This window comes from Camelina sativa, chromosome 13, assembly GCF_000633955.1.
Source record: "Camelina sativa cultivar DH55 chromosome 13, Cs, whole genome shotgun sequence".
NCBI lineage: Eukaryota > Viridiplantae > Streptophyta > Magnoliopsida > Brassicales > Brassicaceae > Camelina > Camelina sativa.
The window spans coordinates 12,688,104-12,707,301 of NC_025697.1; the positions used below are offsets into that span (position 1 = coordinate 12,688,104).

General features: G+C 34.9%; 3 protein-coding genes across 9 annotated transcripts; 2 read left to right on the forward strand and 1 right to left on the reverse strand.

The window, feature by feature from the left end:
• LOC104736567 lies at nt 1,514-4,754 on the reverse strand. 5 transcript variants are annotated; one of them, XR_759593.2, is made up of 10 exons: nt 4,544-4,754; nt 4,161-4,463; nt 4,042-4,088; nt 3,616-3,678; nt 3,236-3,371; nt 3,069-3,139; nt 2,723-2,784; nt 2,396-2,468; nt 1,988-2,193; nt 1,516-1,899 (listed from the first exon to the last, which is right to left on the reverse strand). XR_759593.2 is itself a non-coding variant. In XM_010456569.2 (6 exons), the coding sequence occupies exons 1-6, from the start codon at nt 4,656-4,658 to the stop codon at nt 3,126-3,128; spliced, it is 678 nt and encodes a 225-aa protein (XP_010454871.1). In that variant the 5' UTR covers nt 4,659-4,754; the 3' UTR covers nt 2,893-3,125. The 5 variants fall into 5 exon arrangements, 1 of the variants encoding a protein (XP_010454871.1); XR_759592.2 differs by having other exon boundaries at nt 1,988-2,202; XR_759591.2 differs by having other exon boundaries at nt 1,514-1,899; nt 1,988-2,468.
• Nucleotides 5,670-10,608, forward strand: LOC104736569 (probable boron transporter 6). Of its 3 annotated transcripts, XM_010456571.1 has the most exons (12): nt 5,670-5,782; nt 5,864-5,946; nt 6,044-6,236; nt 6,322-6,460; nt 6,537-6,702; nt 6,781-6,947; nt 7,036-7,209; nt 7,289-7,504; nt 7,582-7,901; nt 7,985-8,264; nt 8,364-8,483; nt 8,567-8,614. In XM_010456571.1, exons 1-12 carry the CDS (start codon nt 5,670-5,672, stop codon nt 8,612-8,614), a joined length of 2,019 nt encoding a protein of 672 aa, XP_010454873.1. The 3 variants fall into 3 exon arrangements, 2 of the variants coding, with proteins under 2 accessions (XP_010454873.1, XP_010454872.1); XR_002034808.1 differs by lacking the exons at nt 5,670-5,782; nt 5,864-5,946; nt 6,044-6,236; ... (7 more) ...; nt 8,364-8,483; nt 8,567-8,614 and adding exons at nt 8,953-9,107; nt 9,223-9,380; nt 9,970-10,017; nt 10,091-10,248; nt 10,340-10,443; XM_010456570.2 differs by lacking the exons at nt 5,670-5,782; nt 5,864-5,946; nt 6,044-6,236; ... (7 more) ...; nt 8,364-8,483; nt 8,567-8,614 and adding exons at nt 8,953-9,107; nt 9,223-9,380; nt 9,970-10,017; nt 10,340-10,608.
• Nucleotides 15,134-17,264, forward strand: LOC104736571. The gene is made up of 3 exons (XM_010456572.2): nt 15,134-15,268; nt 15,928-16,425; nt 16,527-17,264. Exons 1-3 carry the CDS (start codon nt 15,184-15,186, stop codon nt 17,051-17,053), a joined length of 1,110 nt encoding a protein of 369 aa, XP_010454874.1. The 5' UTR covers nt 15,134-15,183; the 3' UTR covers nt 17,054-17,264.

Genomic DNA, 19,198 nt, shown 5'->3' on the forward strand with positions numbered 1-19,198 from the left:
GTAGATGTCCACCATTTGTTTTTCATGTTGTGGTGTTTTTTATGTCATTCATTGTCAATCTTGTCTTCTTCATAGTGGACAAGTTTACTAATTATTTAAATCGAAAATCACTTATTAAATTGAAACCATGAGTGAGGGCAAAATGGTCTTTCGTTGAACAGCTTGTGGCAGGCGGGAAAAAGTTTCGACGAAACTGGCATTGGAGAGGAAGAATGTTACTGTTCATGGCAGGGAAGACAATTTTCCCTATATGTTATGCATATTTCTGACGCAATTTGTAACAAGTAGTAGCAATATGAGACACATTAATTAGTATCTAAATTGTAGCATTTTGCGACAATTAGTCATGAAGGAGAAATTAGTGATGACCAAATAGTTATTAATTTAATTTGTCACAAAACTGTAACAAATATTTTCTTGCTACGAAAACACCTAATAGTTACAAAATTTTGTGTAACTATACAGAACAATTTTACTATTGATAGGATATGTTTACAAAAAGATATTTTTCAAATGTCCCAAAAAAAATTGGCTAGTATTCTCTGTCAAATTAAATTGACAACTTAAACCGTGTAAATTTACAGAAAGATACATCTCATTTCCTTTTAGTTTTTTTTTTCTAATTTTTTTTTTTGTTGCTTTAGTTTGGACATGTTAAATTGTGTTACCGTTTATAGGAGACGTCTAAAGAAGAGGCTCAGAAGACATCGAAACAAAAATGGGTTCGACAAGAACGTCGTTGCTTTTCTATTTTCTCTTGTTTCTCTATTTGCATCACAACTTTGTTTCCTTTGTAAACTCACGATATTTACGTCTAGCCTCCGTCGATATAGGCCTTGTTTCCACCATATCCAAACCAGAAAGTATTACTGGCTACGAAAGAAAGACACCGAAACTAGCAATTTTTATTCGAAAAGGCGGTGGCGGTAAGGGAGGAGGAGGAGGAGGACGCAGTGGTGGTATCAAAGGAAGAGGAGGAGGAGGATATGCAAATCTAAGGCAATCTCACAGCGGGCTTGGCGGGTACCCGTTTGTTGTGGCTTCCTCGCACCGCCATGCTAATCCATCAAGCGGTAGCCGGTATGTTGGAAGGCCAGGGTGTGGCTCGTTGGGTCTATTATCGGTTTTGGCCGGATTACTTTTGATTTCATAGAATTTAATTAGTATTTATTAGAATGCCAATTATAGGATTGTCTCTTATATTTGCATATTCTATTGGATTTAAATTGAAATATCTTGCATGAGTATTATTAGAGCATTGGTTTAGTTTGTTGTCAAGATAATTTACAAACAAGCGACATAGTCAAAGATTCATAAGTCTCAAACTATGGCCATGAATATGTTGTGGGATTGGAGGAACTTTAGTGTATGTCATCATTCCCAATTATTGGGTGGTTAACTTTTGGTATTGATTTATTGAACAATTTTAGGCTTTATGAGCAACTCTATCGATCGGTTATAGAGACGGAGAGTGTCTAAGTTGGATTAAAAAATCCCCCTCCAAGGATTATCATCCCTGTCTTTCTTGGATTTGCATGGACAGCTTTCACTATTCATAGCCCTGATATCTGTGTGTTCATCAAGCATTAACCAATTTCTTACAATCCAGCATGGAACATTATGATAAGATTCTTTCACTCTAGAGTCTCGACCCAGCTCTAAACACAAAACCATATTGCCCTAATTCTCCTAGCTTCCGATTAAAGATTTAGCTATCAACTAACTGTAGCGTCTGTTACTGAACTGGAAAAGCTACAAGTTACTGCTACTTACAAATAGTCTTTCACTGGACTTACAAAAAAAAACACTCAGGTTTCATTCTGTTCCAGAATTGATTTAATGATGATGATGAGAACTGTTCTAAAATTTGTTCTGGTTCCTGATATTCTCCAAGTTTATCTGCAGAAATCCAATAAAACACAATACATGAACAACAGGGGCCATTACACAAGCCAAAATCAACAATTCATGTTCCCTTATAGATTACCAGGAGAAGATCTTCATCTGTGCCAAAAGATTTCCGGGCATTCTCCAAGCATTTTGACATGCCAAAAGATCTTTATCAACAATTTATTTCTCTGTTAATTCTTACTAGTACTGAGTAATGGCGATTCGCACGTTCCAAGATGATGTGTAAAATGTTCTTCCTTGCTTCTCAAAGGTCTCTTCCTCAATATTAATCAAAACTGGCATCTAAATAGACTATAAATGTGATGTAAAATATCTTTAGAATATACCATTAACATACTAACATGGAACACATTTTTCCATTGTGTTTAGATTTTAAACATTCCTAAAATATATGAACATGCAAACAGTTTTAGCATGTCAGGAAAAATGTAGGAAGGGACCGATATGTAAAGTATTCAAGCAATGAGATATAACAAAATATTACTTGGAACTGGCGGGATCTCTGATCTTGAACTCATCTCTAACCGCGTCATAGCCACATATCACAATATAGTGACCTAGGAAACAAATAGGTGTAAGAAATTTAGAACACGCATGTAGTCTGTACCGTTTGAGCGGGGAGTTTTAAGCTTTTTGACTTTTGTTAGTTAAAGAATTATCCTTTTGTCGGATCTTGGTTTCGTAAGTTTCCGGAGTTCCAATGATTATAACAGAGATTATCAACATAATAAAGTCAAGGATATGAAAACCGGGGTCCCATTTTGGAAGAGAAGAAACAGACTGAGTCTAAAGGCTACGGGACAATTCTCACCAGTGTAGCGGGAATTGCTATTGTGAAGACCAGCGATAATCATTTCCTCCAACCAAGACTTGCTGCAACAGTCAAAAACTAGCATGAACACTATCTTGCACAAACACTTGAAACAAGAAAGGCACATAAACACTATCTTCAGATACAGATGATAAAATGGGAAGATCAAAGAGAAGAAAGAACTATTCACTTGTCTTGTAATTAATTGGTAAAGTGTAACTGAAAAGTTTCATCTATTTACAAACAATATGTGTATTGTTGTGTTGTTCTAAAGACTTAAATTACCATAGTATCCGGAAGAACACACATAACAAATATATAGCATTTTTGGGATCTGAGATCTTACGACTAGAAGATAAAGTAAACCATCACAATCCAAAAGTGTCTGAATCTATGTAGCCCTTCAACTGTTTTCCTCTGCAAAATCAATTGATGCACATAAGAATGCATGTTATGACTGAATTCATTGGATGGAGCAAGAACAGAGAACGACAGTGATCTAGAAACATATACCATTTATAGCTCCAATGTTGTGGTCTTCTTTGTAGACCCCCAAAGGAGAGCCATGCACAGAGAGCATCATCTCTCCAGGTTTTGGTAGCCTCCGGGTCTTTGGTGTCATTCCAAAAGAGAGTCTTTGCCCATTTACCTGAAAAAATTACAAGTATCATAGTAGAGACTCTGCTTGTATGTACAAAATCTATCACTGAAACAGACATAGCTCATTCTGCAACAGAAATTATAGCTGATAAATCACGACTCATAAACTGATTTCTTTCTCTCTGGATCAATGTAAAAACAAAAACTCGAAGGAAAAAGACATGCCAAAGAACCAAACAAAGAAACGTACGAGATAATTGCATCAAGACAGAAGACAATCATAAAATACATACCCCAGGAGTCTGAAAAGCAGCATGGCTTGCAAGCATATGGTTGTCAGATGTCCCCTGGAAGACCTAAAAACCCAAGGGAAATGATCAAATTAGAGTCTTGCACCGACTGCCCTAAAGTAGTATTGCATAATAATGTTGGAAGACAGAAGAAAGATACTATCATACAAGGTTGACAATATAAAAAAAAAAAAAAAAAAAAAGTCCAGATTACGGTTTAGTGTAACAACCTAAACATTACTAAAACAAACAAGTAAAGCCTAGCTATACAGTACACTACTCAGTAGGGGTGAAAGCCTGCAAAACTAACTAAAGCAAATGACAAATCCACTAAATGTTCTCTCTGTGCTAATTAGGCATAAGCATCTGTCAGATTACAGGAAACCACCACAAAAATGGCAAGAAGACAAAAGATATAATAAAACTTACAAGATTCTCAAGCTGTGGGTTATCAGTTCCTAACAGGCTTGCTTTCACTGCCACCAAAAGTAAAAAGTTCAATACCACAAAAAACAAAAATCTCATCAAACCCATTCAGCCAGCCATACCGTTATCAGGTAAATCATAGCCACCAAGAAGAGAAGGCCTAGTATTGTAAAAATCAGGGAAACCCATTGACAAGCGTTTAAGAATAGAAGAATCACCATTTTCGTCTTTCCACTTTAACTCAATCTCCCCAGTTTCTTCGTTTCTCGATATTGACAAATCAGGAAGGTTCTCTTTGAAGAAGTCCAACACAGGTGTGTCGAGCTGTTCCTCGGTAAAATATGAACGGAGCAATCTCAACGCAGTTATAGTTTGTTCAATCTCAACGTCACGGATCGCTCTAATCGCAGCGATTTGTCTTTCAACTACACAAAATTGTATACCCCAAAAAATCAGATTACAAAAACCCTAAAAATTCGATTGGAATGATTTTTTTTTGAGATACCTTCTTCGTCTACCAAGTCTTCTTTCTTCTCTTCTCTTCGAATTCGCTTGTCATCTTCTTCAGTGAGTTTGACACACTCCTTCGCTTTTCTCTTCGGCATCTTCGGGGAATACATTGGGACAGAGCTAAGAAATAGCCGTTAAGCAACCAACTTCCCGATGTCTTCAGCTTCTTTCTTCTCCGACTTGCAGAGAACAGAGAACAGACTCAGGTGGACATTTAGGGATTTCACTTCACTTCGAGCGCGTGATACGTTTTGAAAGGCTAGCTCAATTGTGGGCTTAACATACATAATGGGCCTCAAAATACGATTATTGGAAACCTTAAGACAATTCCACCAACTTTTAACATCCCAATAATACACATACCCAATAAGCCCAACGCTCTTATTAATATACAAGTCTCTCACATCTCTCAGTGCCGGGACTTGCCAAAGAGATTATCTAATGTAACAAACGTAAGAAGTATATATGCATGAGATTCTCTAATGTAACAAAAAGGTTCGTCAAAACTATTTGACGACTGAGTAAAAAATACATTTTGTCAAAGAACGCTTTATTTAGAAAAAAATATACTTAGTATCGGGAAAAAAAAAAAAAAACCAAGAGAATTCAAATTAGGTTTTTAAAACCAAATACAGTAAATGTAAAACTATTTACCATCAAAACTAAACTGGCCGCTTACGTGTCATGGAGGTTAATTAGCTTTTTCAAAACACAACATTATTGTTAAAAGTTAAAACAGTTAGATTCATGGTTTACTAATTAATCATGTTTTATTTTAAATTCACAGCCCCATTTTCCCGTAACGGCGTCCAAAACCAAATTTTGCTTTCTAATTTCTAGCCAGTGATATTCTGACACCTCAGCATTACAAGTCGTTCTCATAATTCATTCTTCTTCTCTCTCAATCTATTTTCTTGTTTTGAATTTTCTTCAATTTCTCTCTATCTAACATATTCCTCGATTCTTGAGGTCTCCAGGTACGTCGAAGTCGATTCATTGTAATGCTCTATTGAACTTTTCATTTATTCACTCTCTCTCTCTCTTTAGAATAATGATGTTTTAGGTTTGTTACTATAAAAATGCGTGTGTAACACGCTTTGTATATCTGGATTGATGCAGCAATGGAGAGTGATGGAGGAGGAGGAGGTCCTTTTCAAGGAATACTCCGAGATCTCGAAGGTAGAAGAAAATGTTACAAACAAGATTGGATTCGTGGCATTAAAACCGGTATAAGGTAAGGTTAACTAAATCTCAATCTTTCTTGAAATCTATATTGATGCTAGACATTGAATTCTTGATTTCAATGTTTCACTAGAATCTTGGCTCCGACTTGCTACATTTTCTTTGCGTCGTCTCTTCCTGTAGTTGCTTTTGGTGAGCAATTAAGTAAACATACAGGTATATATATAAACATCTCTTTTTTCATGTTGCTATTTTTAATGATTCTCCTAGAGAATTTACCTCTAATGATTTTTATTTAACTTGTGGTTAAAAGGCGGAGCTCTAAGCGCGGTTGAAACATTAGCTTCTACTTCGATTTGCGGAATCATCCACGCGATTTTTGGTGGACAACCATTATTGATACTTGGGGTTGCTGAGCCTACCATTATTATGTATACTTATCTTTACAGTTTCTGCATTAGTAGACCAGACATCGGTCGAGAACTTTACCTAGCATGGGTTGCATGGTAATGATAACAACAAAATAAATAATCATGTTACTTAAATTAGATGTAATCTGTTTTCTAAAATTGTTGTTTCTGTTTCTGGCAGGGTTTGCGTATGGACTTCAGTTTTGCTTATCCTTCTTTCGATATTTAACGCGTGCACGATAATCACGAGGTTTACGAGAATTGCTGGAGAACTCTTTGGCATGTTAATTGCTGTTCTGTTTTTACAAGAAGCTATCAAGGTACAAACAAATTTCATAGTCCAAGTTAGCCATATATATGTCGCAGTTAACATTCTTAGTTATAATAAATTTGTAGGGATTGATCAGTGAGTTTCATGCAACTGAGAGTGAAAGGCATGAATCAGGGGAATCTCATTTCCTCTTGTTGTATGCCAATGGCTTGCTCGCTGTAATTTTCTCGCTAGGCCTTGTAATCACCGCGCTTAAGAGCAGGAGAGCGAAATCTTGGAAATACGGTTTCGGTACGTCATATTGTTTATTTACATTAGTTCCTTAAAAGTATTACATAGATATTCACTAACACCAATGAACAACAATAGGGTGGCTTCGAAGTTTCATTGGAGATTACGGTGTTCCCTTAATGGTCTTGTTGTGGACGGCATTGTCTTACACAATTCCTAGTGAAGTCGCTCCAAGTGTTCCTCGGAGACTGTTTTGTCCCCTTCCATGGGAGCCAGCTTCATTGTATCATTGGACTGTGATCAAGGTAAAAAACTTTAATGCAAAACATGCTACACTATGATCAATCCAAATACGAAACTTATAGAATTATGCAAAACGCGTACTCTATACAGGACATGGGGAAGGTACCAGTAATGTATATCTTTGCTGCGTTTATACCTGGTGTGATGATAGCAGGACTTTACTTCTTCGACCATAGTGTAGCTTCACAAATGGCACAGCAGAAAGAGTTTAATCTAAAGAACCCTTCTGCTTATCATTATGACATCTTCTTGCTTGGAATTATGGTTAGTTTCGATGTTCTTGAAACTGATACTTTCTTCATGGAGAAACCAATTAAATCTTGTTGTTATGGTGATTTTGTAGACTTTGATATGTGGACTACTTGGACTTCCTCCTTCAAATGGTGTTATCCCTCAAGCTCCAATGCATACAAAGAGTCTTGCGGTTCTAAATCGTCAGCTAACACGCAAGAAAATGGTGAAGAAAGCAAAAGAGTGTATGAAGATGAAAGCAAGCAAATCAGAAATATATGGGAAAATGCAAACAGTGTTTATAGAGATGGAGACATGCCCACCTCAGGTTAATAAAGCCTCTTCTCCTATATTTGTGGTAATAAGAAAGTTCGAAAAATAAACAAGAATCAAAAACCTTTGCAGGATAATTCAGTAGCAAGAGATTTAAAAGACTTGAAAGAAGTTGTAATGAGACCGGACGAAGGAGGAGATACGAAAGGAAAATTCGATCCCGATTTGCATATAGAAGCTCACTTACCCGTTAGAGTAAATGAGCAAAGAGTGAGCAATCTATTGCAATCAGTTCTTGTTGGTTTAACACTTCTTGCAGTGCCAGTCATCAAAATGATCCCAAGTTCAATACTTTGGGGTTACTTTGCTTATATGGCAATAGACAGTCTCCCGGGAAACCAATTCTGGGAGAGATTGTTACTTCTCTTCATTCCTCCTAGCCAGCTTTTCAAGTTAGTTATATTAAAACCTTTTCTTTAATTCATTTGTAGAGACCAATAGCTTTTTTCTCAATCACTAGTTACATCTAATGCAGAGTCTTGGAAGGAGTACACGCTTCGTTTATCGAGTTAGTACCATACAGAGTGATTGTAACATTCACACTCTTCCAGTTAGTGTATTTTCTCTTGTGTTACGGCATGACATGGATTCCTATGGCCGGGATATTTTTCCCGGCGCTATTCTTTCTACTCATAAGTATAAGAGAACACTTGCTTCCCAAGTTATTCGATCCGCAACACCTTCATGTACTAGATGCTTCTGACTATGAAGAAATAGTAGCAGCACCAATACAACAGTCAAGTTTTGCTTACCGGGTAAAGCTCTAGCCTCTAGCTCTTTTTTTCTATTTGTATTTTTTGGTCTCTTATAATGAGTTTCAGCTGAGTCTAAGAGGTTTCTGTTTTCGTGAACAGAAACTAGGGTCTTCTCATCATTTATCAGAAGGTGAAGACGAGTTCCACGACGCGGAGATATTGGATGAGATGACTACTAGCAGAGGTGAAATCAGGATTCGAACCATAAGTTTTAAAGAGGTAATATATACATTATTCCTTAATTACAATCCAAGAATTTTATATATAAACAAAAAAATGCATAAACAAGAATCTTGTTTCAGGTGCAACAAGAGACTGAAGATAAGCGTGTAACGTTTGAACCTTATTAAACAAAATTTCATAATCTTTTTGCAGTTTTTGTATACAAAATGTATTTGTGCATATGCCATACACTATATGTCTTCATAAATTTTCTTATAGTGGAACATTGTAGTTTTCTCTTTAAATCTGAGCATTGATGATATACACCACATAGACCGACGACGACAACTAAAAAATTAGTCTAGTATCGATAAGTCAACGTAAACCCGTTGAAACAGTCAACAAGTTTGACAAAATACTAATACGACGACGTTTTATTAGAACAAATAATACGACAGCGTTTAATGAGATGTCTCTGGATCTTTCTTCTTCCTTCCTTCCTTACTCGTTCCCTGGTTAAATTACAAAAGCCTTTGGCTAATTGGCTCCTCCATCACAATCTCGCATCTTCATCGGTAGAAGAGTAAATGGCGTCGCTTCTCCAGAGATTAGTAGATCCCAGGACCAACTTCTTAGCTCGTATGCATATGAAGTCTGTCTCTAACCGCCTCCGCAGATACGGTAGTACTCTTTTTGTTTTGTCTAACTCTCTCTCTCTCTCTCTTACGCTAGGTCGAACGAAACCCTAGTTCTTTCTATTGGCTGATTTTGGAAACTTTACAAATTTTTTGTTTAGGTCTTAGATACGATGATCTCTATGATCCTTTGTATGACTTGGATATCAAGGAATCACTTAATCGGTTACCTAAAGAGATCGTTGATGCTCGGAACCAGCGTTTAAAGCGTGCAATGGATCTTTCTATGAAACACGAGTACCTCCCAGCTGATCTTCAGGTATGTATGTCTCAAACAATAATTGAGAGCTGAGTGAGCTAAGAGATATGGAGTTAGATCCGATGATAGTTTGAATTCCTCTGTTGTGAGTTAGTGTTTTGATCACTTAGAGAAGAACGTAGATCATGTGTATCGGAATCAGTGCTTGCAGAGATGTGGTAGGAGTGCACCAATAATGAAATGTTTTCTAAAGTATGGTCTAGGTTAGGGGATTTTATAGATCAATTGAGAGCTAGTCTATCTATGCAACAGAGTGAGGAATTTTATAATTTTTCATAGAGTAGTCAAGTCTGTGGATTCAGTAGATCTTGCAAGATTGGACATAAGATTTTTTATCAAGATTAAAAACACTCTTTTGTTTAGAGAGCTCTTTTGTGATCAGTCTTACATTATAGCTTTTTGGATCTTTAGTATAGTATAACCGTGACCTGATTAGTTGTGTGTGTATGACATTCCTCATGACTAGAGGCTTGCTAAATCTAGTACAGCTTCTTCCACCTTTTCATTGAAAGAAATGTTTCTGATATGGGTGCTTTTAACTGTGACATAGAAGCTTATGTAAACCTTTCGCCTTCATTTGTCTTCGCAGGCAGTGCAGACACCATTCAGGAGCTACCTCCAAGATATGCTGGCTCTTGTAAGTCCCTTTTCATTTTAGTAATAACTATAAACGATTAGGCCTAACTTTCTATGTATTTTCCTTGTAAAAGGGGAAACAGGATTAAGCCCAGCTTTATTTTGCCAGAGCAAGCTACCCAATATGTTGACTTGATCTACTGCACAAATATTCCTATTCATATCTTCTGCCTGCTAGATTAATGATAAAGATTAAATATGGTTGCTCCATATACCACTTGCTTCTATAATTGTAATGAACTTGTGTCATATGGAATTATCTATCTTGTAGTGTTAAGAAAACCTGTAGCTAAGTTCTTACATTGGGGGTTTCTCGTGTGTAGGTGAAACGGGAGAGAGCTGAGCGAGAGGCTTTGGGAGCTCTACCTCTCTACCAAATAACCATTCCTTAAGCATGTTAATTAGTCTCTCTTGTGCTAGAGTAAACCCCACTTAACCAAACAGATCTTAATATTCTCTCTGTTTTAGTACTCTTATCTCTAGTCTTAAATTTTCCGCACAATCTGCTATTGTATGGTTTATGCACAACGGTTCATGTTATATTCATTTAAACCTATTCATAAGATTATATGATGTTGAATTTGATGTGTAACGTAACCTCGATTGAGATATGGGTTACAGAAGTCTTGTTGCAACACATAAAAGGAAGTAGAGATGTTAATGTTTTACACACAATTCCTCAAAAGATGCCACTTATAAACATTTTTTACATGAATTCATATACAGCGATGCTTTGCACGGGTGTGGTGAAATGAGGTTAGATAAGAGAATAAGATAAAGGTACAACATTTAATAAGAGTGGTGTCAGTACAGTAGAGAACGATATGGATTTGTATTTTGAAGACATTTCCATGTGAGTCACATTAGCACAGGAGGGGTCCTTTGCCTAAAATCATTAATGAATTTACTTAACAAACAAACAAAACACAATGTTGAAATTAAATGTGAGTTGATTTCCTTCCTATTCGTTTCTGTCACTTGCCAGTTGCCCAGATGCCAATTATTATTGTTGATTATTAAATACTTTTTAATATATTTTTTATTTTGTGAAGATATGACATTTTTATAAAAAATAAATTTATTATATGGCTTTATTTTCACAAATAAAAGTAACCTGTTATCGAAAACCAAAATGAAATTTTACTGGCTGGTAAAATCTTGTTACATTTGCAAATTCAATTAAATAAAATAATTTTAAGTTATCTATCTAACGGTATCAAAGATGTCCGATTCCAAGATATGGTATGATCCATGCTGAATAAATCGATATGAAAACCATTGTACTCTTGGAGAATCCGAACTGAAGTCGAACAAGAACTTGGATTCAACATCCCTACCTAATACTAGATAAATATACAACGAACCTGAAATAGTATTTTGTCTTTACTTATATCAATTATAAATAACGGAATTATATATATAAAAAAAGGTTATCGATAGCTTTTTCTGTATGATGGATGCAGAGAGAGATAAGAGTGATGAGGCAATGGGCCCGTAAAAGAGTAAAAGAAGTGTACAGGAGACAAAGCCATGATCCTGCCTTTTGCTATCTCTTCTTTCTTTTTTGGTAGGTTCCACTCCGTTCGTTACCCACATGCCCCACCCACGTTTCCGACGGTTCCTCGTCTCTTTTTTGGTTCTTCTCTCCATCTTATTATACTTTGGTTTATCTTTCTTTAGATTCAACATTTCTAATTGTGAATTTGGTTTGTTCTAACTTGCTCTTACCTACCAACTGCGAGGCAAGATCTTCTTGTCGCGGAAAAACGTAAAATATCATAGCCTTTGATTGTGTGTGTATTAGATTAGTTTCCAACTAATTAATATCTAATTGACATTTAAAAATTGCGAAAGAGAAATAAACTACGAATGAATGAAGCCAGAATCTTTTTCAAACACGAAATATGCCTATGTAAACGAATCAAACGGCTCTAGTTCTCAATCTTTCGGATGTTCTCTTAGTGAACCAAAATTAAGGTCACCACTTATAGTCAGAGAGTAGATGTGTTCCACATGAGAGATTAAAATAAATTGTCCGGTTCAAAAAGAAAATGATTTCATTCATACACTCAAAACAAATTTATCAACAAAATTTTAAGTGGCAACCAACTATTACAAGAGACTCCTTTATCAAAATCAACATATTTCCTAGTAATACTATTTTCGTAGAAGAAAGATAACGTATTTAAATAGAGAGGTGTCCAACAAAATTTTTGATGAATAGCGACTGTGACTATAAGTTTTTTTTGTTTTTGAAAGATTCTCAAAAATAGCACCAAAATAAGTTTTTTCTCCAAATTTAGCATACTATTTCTAAAATTCAAAAATAGCACTATATTTCAAAATTAATTTTTTAAAATTAAATCCTAAATTTAAAATACTAAATCATATCTCATCAAAATTATACCATAAATGTGAAACTGAGAACCCAAATCTAAAAAAAAATTAAATTAATTTTATTGTAATATGTTTAATAGTGTTATTTTTGAAAATTTATAGAATGTGTGGTATAGTTATCCATAAAACTTGTTTTAGTGCTATCTATCTTAACATTTTTGAAGTACATTTTTGTGTCATCCTCTCTTATCTTTTTATTCAAACAAGTCTCAACTAAATTCTCTACAATCCTTACAACCAAACACAACCATTTCCTTATTTGATAGTGTTAATTTCCTAAAAACTACCTACCTAATTTAAATCAATATGTTAGATTAAAATATAATTCTCCTTGCACTTTTGTTAAATTTTATATTTAATTATTTTAATTACTATTTAATACATAAAGTTAATAAAATTTTATATTTTTTTCAGCATATGATGTGATTTGAATTTTTATAAATGGATATATATTTTAAAATTTTTCTTAGGATATTTATAACCAAACAAGTATATCCACATATATAGCTCGGAATACATTTTTAAAGTATAATAGGGTGTCATCACTTTTTGGCTTTTTGCCAACTTCGGGTCAGATTTTTAACTAAAATTATAACCCATTCAATTATCCGGATCCTCCTTAAGATTACCGAATATTTTGCGCCGGTTTTTAATCCATAGCGTACTTATTTACATCCAATTAATGCCAATTAATGCCCATTTTATCTTAGGAAATATCTAATTTACATGCCGAATTTTGAGGGCTGGGTTTGACAAAAAGAATTGATAACACAAATTATGTAATCACATTCATATAATATAGCAACTAATTCAAGAAAAATACATCTTAGGAAATATCTAATTTGCGTTTAATAAACGATTACTTATTTGCTAAGTTCAATTGAAAATCAAAATAAGAATATGTCATATCATTCATTCCGAAATCATAATTAACCAAATCATAAAATGTATTTTCACAACTTGCGAATCAAGAGTTTATACAAAACCTATCTACAACCGTTAATAGTATATATATATAAATGCAATTCATCTTGACTACAAACATCACTAAACTATTATAGTATCATATCAACAAAATAATAGATCAGTGGTGTACCACGGAGTAAAACCTAGTTTTAGTATATTTCGTTTTCCTTTTTTTTTTTAATAAAGTGGTGTATCTTTTCATTCTCAAATCTCAACACATACGCATATTCTAATAAGCGTCTGCGTAAACCGTTCCTACAACACATAAACATACCAATACTCAATAAGGAACGAGCGAAACATCTAGTTAAAGTAAACATACAATTAAAAAAAAAATGATCTCTAAGAGTAAAAAAAACGCATTTATTGGTAGTTTTGGCGGAGCTACAATCCAAAAACCGAACATAAGACAGGTAGTTAAAACTTGGAAGGTGAATTTGGATAATTTAGAAAAATGGAAACAATACAACTCCCCTTTCTTGGGCCGATAAGAATGAGAATAAGACACCATTCTGAAAATCTCTGAGGCCAATTTCATGGCCGACTTCGGAAACCGCATTTTTAGCCAGTGAACGGCGCCCTTAATACCTTACATACACATTTCTCAATTTTTATATCATTATAAAAAATATATACAATACAACACAAAAAAAAACAAAAAAAACGGTAGCCGAAGACGACAAAATCAAAGAAGACAAAAGACTTTCCAAAAAAAAAGTTCAAAAAATAACGAGATTTTTTAGTTATTGAACTTTTTTTTGGGGCCATAACACATGCCACGATAAACGATTCTCCTAGTAATAGTAGTATCTCAAACGGTGACCTATCTAAACGATCAAATTTGGCCTTTACCAGTTATTATCATAATTAATTGATATTATTTATCACGTAGATTCAGATGTGGATTACTAAGAAAACATCTCAATTATTTTCACAATCTTGACTCAAGTGTTTTTGGCATGTGGATAAGGGTGTGTGTGCGTTTTTAAGTCTCTAGTTTTAGAATATCACCAGTCTCACTCTATTTCTTCTTCTACGCTATAATTATAAAGTAACTACATTTTTTCTACTAGTTTTTAGAATTAAAAAAAAAACTAGAATGATATATATTCTTACATTATTATATAATTACTCTATTTTGGATTAAAAAAAGTAAAATATAACATTGAAACAAATTTTATAGTTATTTCAAACGGTTGTCAGATTTGATTCGTAAGTCATAATTTTTTATAAGTTTTGGTCTAATACTTGAATTCATATCTTCAAACTTTTGCTAACCATCCGAAATATAGATCTTTATCCGAATTAGTAATTCGAATTGTAACTTCAACTATCGAAATTATCGGAATCCGAACCATTACCAAATGGTCCAAAACTCCAAATGGAGTATTAAATTTGGTAGTCTATATACCGTATATTCCTAGTAGTTTTATACTATATTGTTACGCCTATTTATACGCAGTTCACGTCTAGTACCTGTGCCAATCGGACACTTCTGGCTTCCCCCAGTCACTGCCTAACAGAGCTTGACTATACAAAAAACAGCAAAAAAATAAATCAAAATTTTATTTCCGAAAGTAACCCCAAAATGTATAAATGGTCAGTTCCAAATCTCTCTGTAAAAGGAGTGAGGTCACAACCCCACGTGGGATACGACGAACTACATCAGTGGCACAGACTCGTAATATACAGTAACCTCCAAGGTCATTTTAATAGCTCCATCCCCTTATAAGCAATAGCCACAAGTCTCTTTGCTAATTATATTTTACACTCATCTCTTCTCTCTCTCTCGGCGTCCTTCAAAATGGGAGGTGTCACCGTCGTGTTTTTCTTCCTTCTTCTCATCGCCACCGCCACGGCCGCCAAGCCCGGCTTCTCCTTCCGTGACGGTAAGCCTTACTTTACACCTATACATAAACGCTATTTTGTCACAAAATTGTTTTAATTTTTTTTTCCACTATTCCGATTTAAATCACCCCAAAAAAAAAAAAAAATCGGATCCTATCCAAATTCCTATATTCTAACTTTGGTTATAGTAAATTTATGGCCATCTCATTTCTATTTTCGTGAAATGGTATGGAAATAAAGTGGTAAACTATATGTTGAGATCGAGTTTATAATATGAGTAATCAATATAATGCTGTAGTGTGGTAGTAGTAGCTAATAAATAGCATTGAATTTTCTAGAATAGTAATGATGATATTATACTCGTACGAACCTGCCTCTGCCATAGCCGTAGATATGTACTTAAGAAGCGAATAAAAATAGTGAAAAAAAAAAAACGAAAATTCGTTCTCGATATGCTTTAGATTTTTTTGTAATTTACAATTTTGCCCATGTTTCTGACACAAAACACAACACGATAAAGTGTTTTGGACATTACCAATCAATGAAGTTTGAGAGTAAGTAAGTAGGTCCTTTGTTCATGTGTCTTAACAGGCCCAGTTAGGCTGTCTTCGGACACACTGCACGTGCCTTAATGTCTTTCTTTTCTTTTTTTTTTTTTCAAATTCCATAAATATTTACAAGGGCATTTTGGTCATTTCAGGTATCTTACCAAACGGCGACTTCGAGCTAGGACCAAAACCATCAGACATGAAAGGAACAGAAGTGGTAAACAAGCTGGCTATACCAAACTGGGAAGTCACAGGGTTCGTCGAGTACATTAAATCAGGACACAAACAAGGAGACATGCTCCTCGTTGTTCCCGCCGGTAAATTCGCGGTGAGGCTTGGGAACGAAGCGTCGATCAAGCAAAGGCTTAGAGTGGTGAAAGGAATGTATTACTCTCTCACTTTTAGCGCTGCTAGGACTTGTGCTCAAGACGAGAGGCTTAACATATCTGTTTCACCTGACTCCGGTGTGATCCCGATACAGACTGTGTATAGTAGTAGTGGGTGGGATTTGTATGCTTGGGCGTTTCAAGCCGAGAGTGAGGTCGCCGAAGTTGTGATTCATAACCCAGGTGTTGAGGAAGATCCAGCTTGTGGTCCGCTCATTGATGGTGTTGCTATGAGATCTCTTTACCCTCCAAGACCAACCAACAGTACGTTATTATTACTATACTCTGTTTTATGCTCTTTTTGTGATTCTTGAACTTGTGATGTTATTTAGTGATGATTGATTGTTCTATGTTTGATTTGACAGAGAACATATTGAAAAATGGAGGATTTGAGGAAGGTCCATTAGTACTACCTGGCGCGACAACAGGAGTTTTGATCCCACCGTTCATTGAAGACGATCACTCTCCTTTACCAGGTTGGATGGTCGAGTCTCTCAAAGCCGTCAAGTACGTAGATGTAGAACACTTCTCAGTCCCACAAGGTCGCCGAGCCATTGAGCTTGTAGCGGGCAAAGAGAGCGCCATCGCTCAAATCGTTCGGACAGTCATTGGGAAGACTTACGTGCTGTCTTTCGCTGTTGGAGACGCCAACAACGCTTGCAAAGGATCAATGGTGGTAGAGGCTTTTGCAGGTAAAGAGACACTTAAGGTCCCTTACGAGTCGCGTGGCACAGGAGGGTTCAAACGAGCTTCTATCCGGTTTGTGGCGGTATCAAACCGATCTAGGGTTATGTTTTACAGCACTTTCTATTCCATGAGAAGCGATGATTTCTCGTCATTGTGCGGGCCTGTCATCGATGATGTCAAGCTTATAAGCGTTCGTAAACCATAGATGAATTACAAATCCTAATACGAAAAGATGCAGCGTGTGGGCTTTTTTATTTTTACTTATATTTGTCTTTGGTGTGTTTTCTATAGGCAGATGGGGGCCTTGCTTATATTGTATTTTCTTGTATGAGAAGGCAAAAGAAACGTTGCCGTTACTTATCTTATGTATGTAGGCCTTTTAAAAAATTTATATGGAGAGTTCGTTACAAACTTTACAAATGTGTGTATGCATATCTGATTAATTTACTAGTACATAAATCTTATTTCCAATAAAAGAGCATTGTAACTTGGATGATGTCTAAGTGACAATTGCTTAATTGGATGATGTCAGATAGGTAACGAGGTCAGCATCATTAAGTTGATTTGTGTTTTTCTTAGTTAAGTTGACAAGCAAGATGACTTCTAAGTTCTAACAACACTCATTGAGAAAGACTTGTAATGTCTCCTAGCCGTTGAAGCAGAAGGACTAAGGAGCACTTGATCTTCGAGTCTAGGGTCTTCTTAGAAGGACTAAGGAGCACTTGATCTTCGAGTCTAGGGTCTTCTTATCTTTTCCCCAGCAAAAAAAAATAGGGTTTATTTGAATTTTAGTACGTTTACAAAACATAATTAGAAAAATAGTCACATTACTATTCAAAATTAGAAAAATAGACTTTCATCGTTGTGCCTTTAATAGAACCTCTGTCTAATAGAGAAAAAAGAGAATTGATGTATTTACAATTATGTCCTTATCTCTAATTATCACATATTGTGCAACTCTCCTCTCTCTCTAATTTTGTTTTTTCAACTATCTCTCCAATCTATTTCTCCAACCATCGTCTCTCTCCATCTTTGCAAAAAAAACCAATTTTTTATTTATTTTGTTTCTTCTTTATTATATACCTTTCAATCTAAAAACTAAAATATTAGTCAATAAAAATTGGTTTTTAAATTTTTTTTCAGATATATAAAAATCTATATTTTTTTCTTTCTAATTTGATATGCATTTTGTTTGATGATTTTATTTAATAATATTAAATATTTTTGTTACATATTTTGTATCCGTACACATGATTAAGTGTACAGATGTCTGTACATATTATTAAGTATACAGATGTCTGTATACATTTGAAATGTACATATATAATTTATTTAATTCTTAGATTTTCCATATGTTGGATGATTTAAACCGTACACAAGTATTGTTGGACGGTTTGAATCTATCCAATATGTTGGATGGCTTAAACCGTACACAAATATTGCTGGACGGTTTGAATTTATCCAACATGTTGAATGATTTAAATCGTACACAAATACTGCTGGATAGAAAATAAAATATATTTGAAATCATTAAAACAAAATGCATATCAAATTATAAAAAAAAAAAATATAGATTTTTTATATGTGGAAAAAATTTAAAAACAAAAAACATATTAATAAATATTTGAATAATTAGGAAAATATTAATATGATGAATAAAAAAGAAATAAAAATAATAATATATATAGAAAGAGAATGATAGAGAGAGAGAATCGTACAAGCAGGATAAAAAAAAAGAAAAGAGAAATACATGATTTCCTATTCACAAAGATAAACTTTTGTTTTTTAAATACCCATGGCACTATATGTAAATATTATATTTGGTTGAGGACTGGAGAGTCATCCAAATGTACTATTTTCCTAATAAAGTTTGAAAAACTGTTTATTTTGCCAATATCTCAAAAAAATATCCTGCTTTGGCAACTTAACCGACATAGTACCTAGTGCCACCTATGATGCACGGGTACGTCTATTTGGTAGTCGTCCCCGTACCGGGGACATGTTGGGGACGGAAACTGTACGGGAACTCTATGGGGACGCCTTAGATGCTTTAGGGGAAGATAACATCGAATTTTTTGATATTTGCATCCATTTCATTTCATTCAAAGCACTCTTATCATAAGCATATTTTCATTTCTTCATGTTTTTCTACTTTCTAGACTCTTTTCCCCTCTCTCCTTTTCTCATTAGCTTTACTAATCCCCTCTTATTCAAGGTATGGGTATATTTTCTTATATGTTTATTGAAGTACCCATACCGTACCCGTATCTATAAATTTTTACTTCACCGTTTTCCGTCCCCGTTTCCGTACCCGATTCCTGTTCCCGTACCCGTTTCAGTGCAACCTAGA

Excerpts from the sequence above, each read along its gene's own strand:
- LOC104736567 (XM_010456569.2), bottom strand. The coding sequence starts at position 4,658 with ATGTATTCCCCGAAGATGCCGAAGAGAAAAGCGAAGGAGTGTGTCAAA. Across the intron at positions 4,089-4,160 it reads CTATGATTTACCTGATAACG|TGAAAGCAAGCCTGTTAGGA; the intron begins GTATGGCTGGCT and ends TTTTGGTGGCAG. Across the intron at positions 3,372-3,615 it reads CTGCTTTTCAGACTCCTGGG|GTAAATGGGCAAAGACTCTC; the intron begins GTATGTATTTTA and ends TAATTTTTTCAG.
- LOC104736569 (XM_010456571.1), top strand. The coding sequence starts at position 5,670 with ATGGAGAGTGATGGAGGAGGAGGAGGTCCTTTTCAAGGAATACTCCGA. Across the intron at positions 6,703-6,780 it reads ATCTTGGAAATACGGTTTCG|GGTGGCTTCGAAGTTTCATT; the intron begins GTACGTCATATT and ends GAACAACAATAG. Across the intron at positions 8,484-8,566 it reads GAACCATAAGTTTTAAAGAG|GTGCAACAAGAGACTGAAGA; the intron begins GTAATATATACA and ends ATCTTGTTTCAG.
- LOC104736571 (XM_010456572.2), top strand. The coding sequence starts at position 15,184 with ATGGGAGGTGTCACCGTCGTGTTTTTCTTCCTTCTTCTCATCGCCACC. Across the intron at positions 15,269-15,927 it reads CGGCTTCTCCTTCCGTGACG|GTATCTTACCAAACGGCGAC; the intron begins GTAAGCCTTACT and ends TGGTCATTTCAG. Across the intron at positions 16,426-16,526 it reads CCCTCCAAGACCAACCAACA|AGAACATATTGAAAAATGGA; the intron begins GTACGTTATTAT and ends TTGATTTGACAG.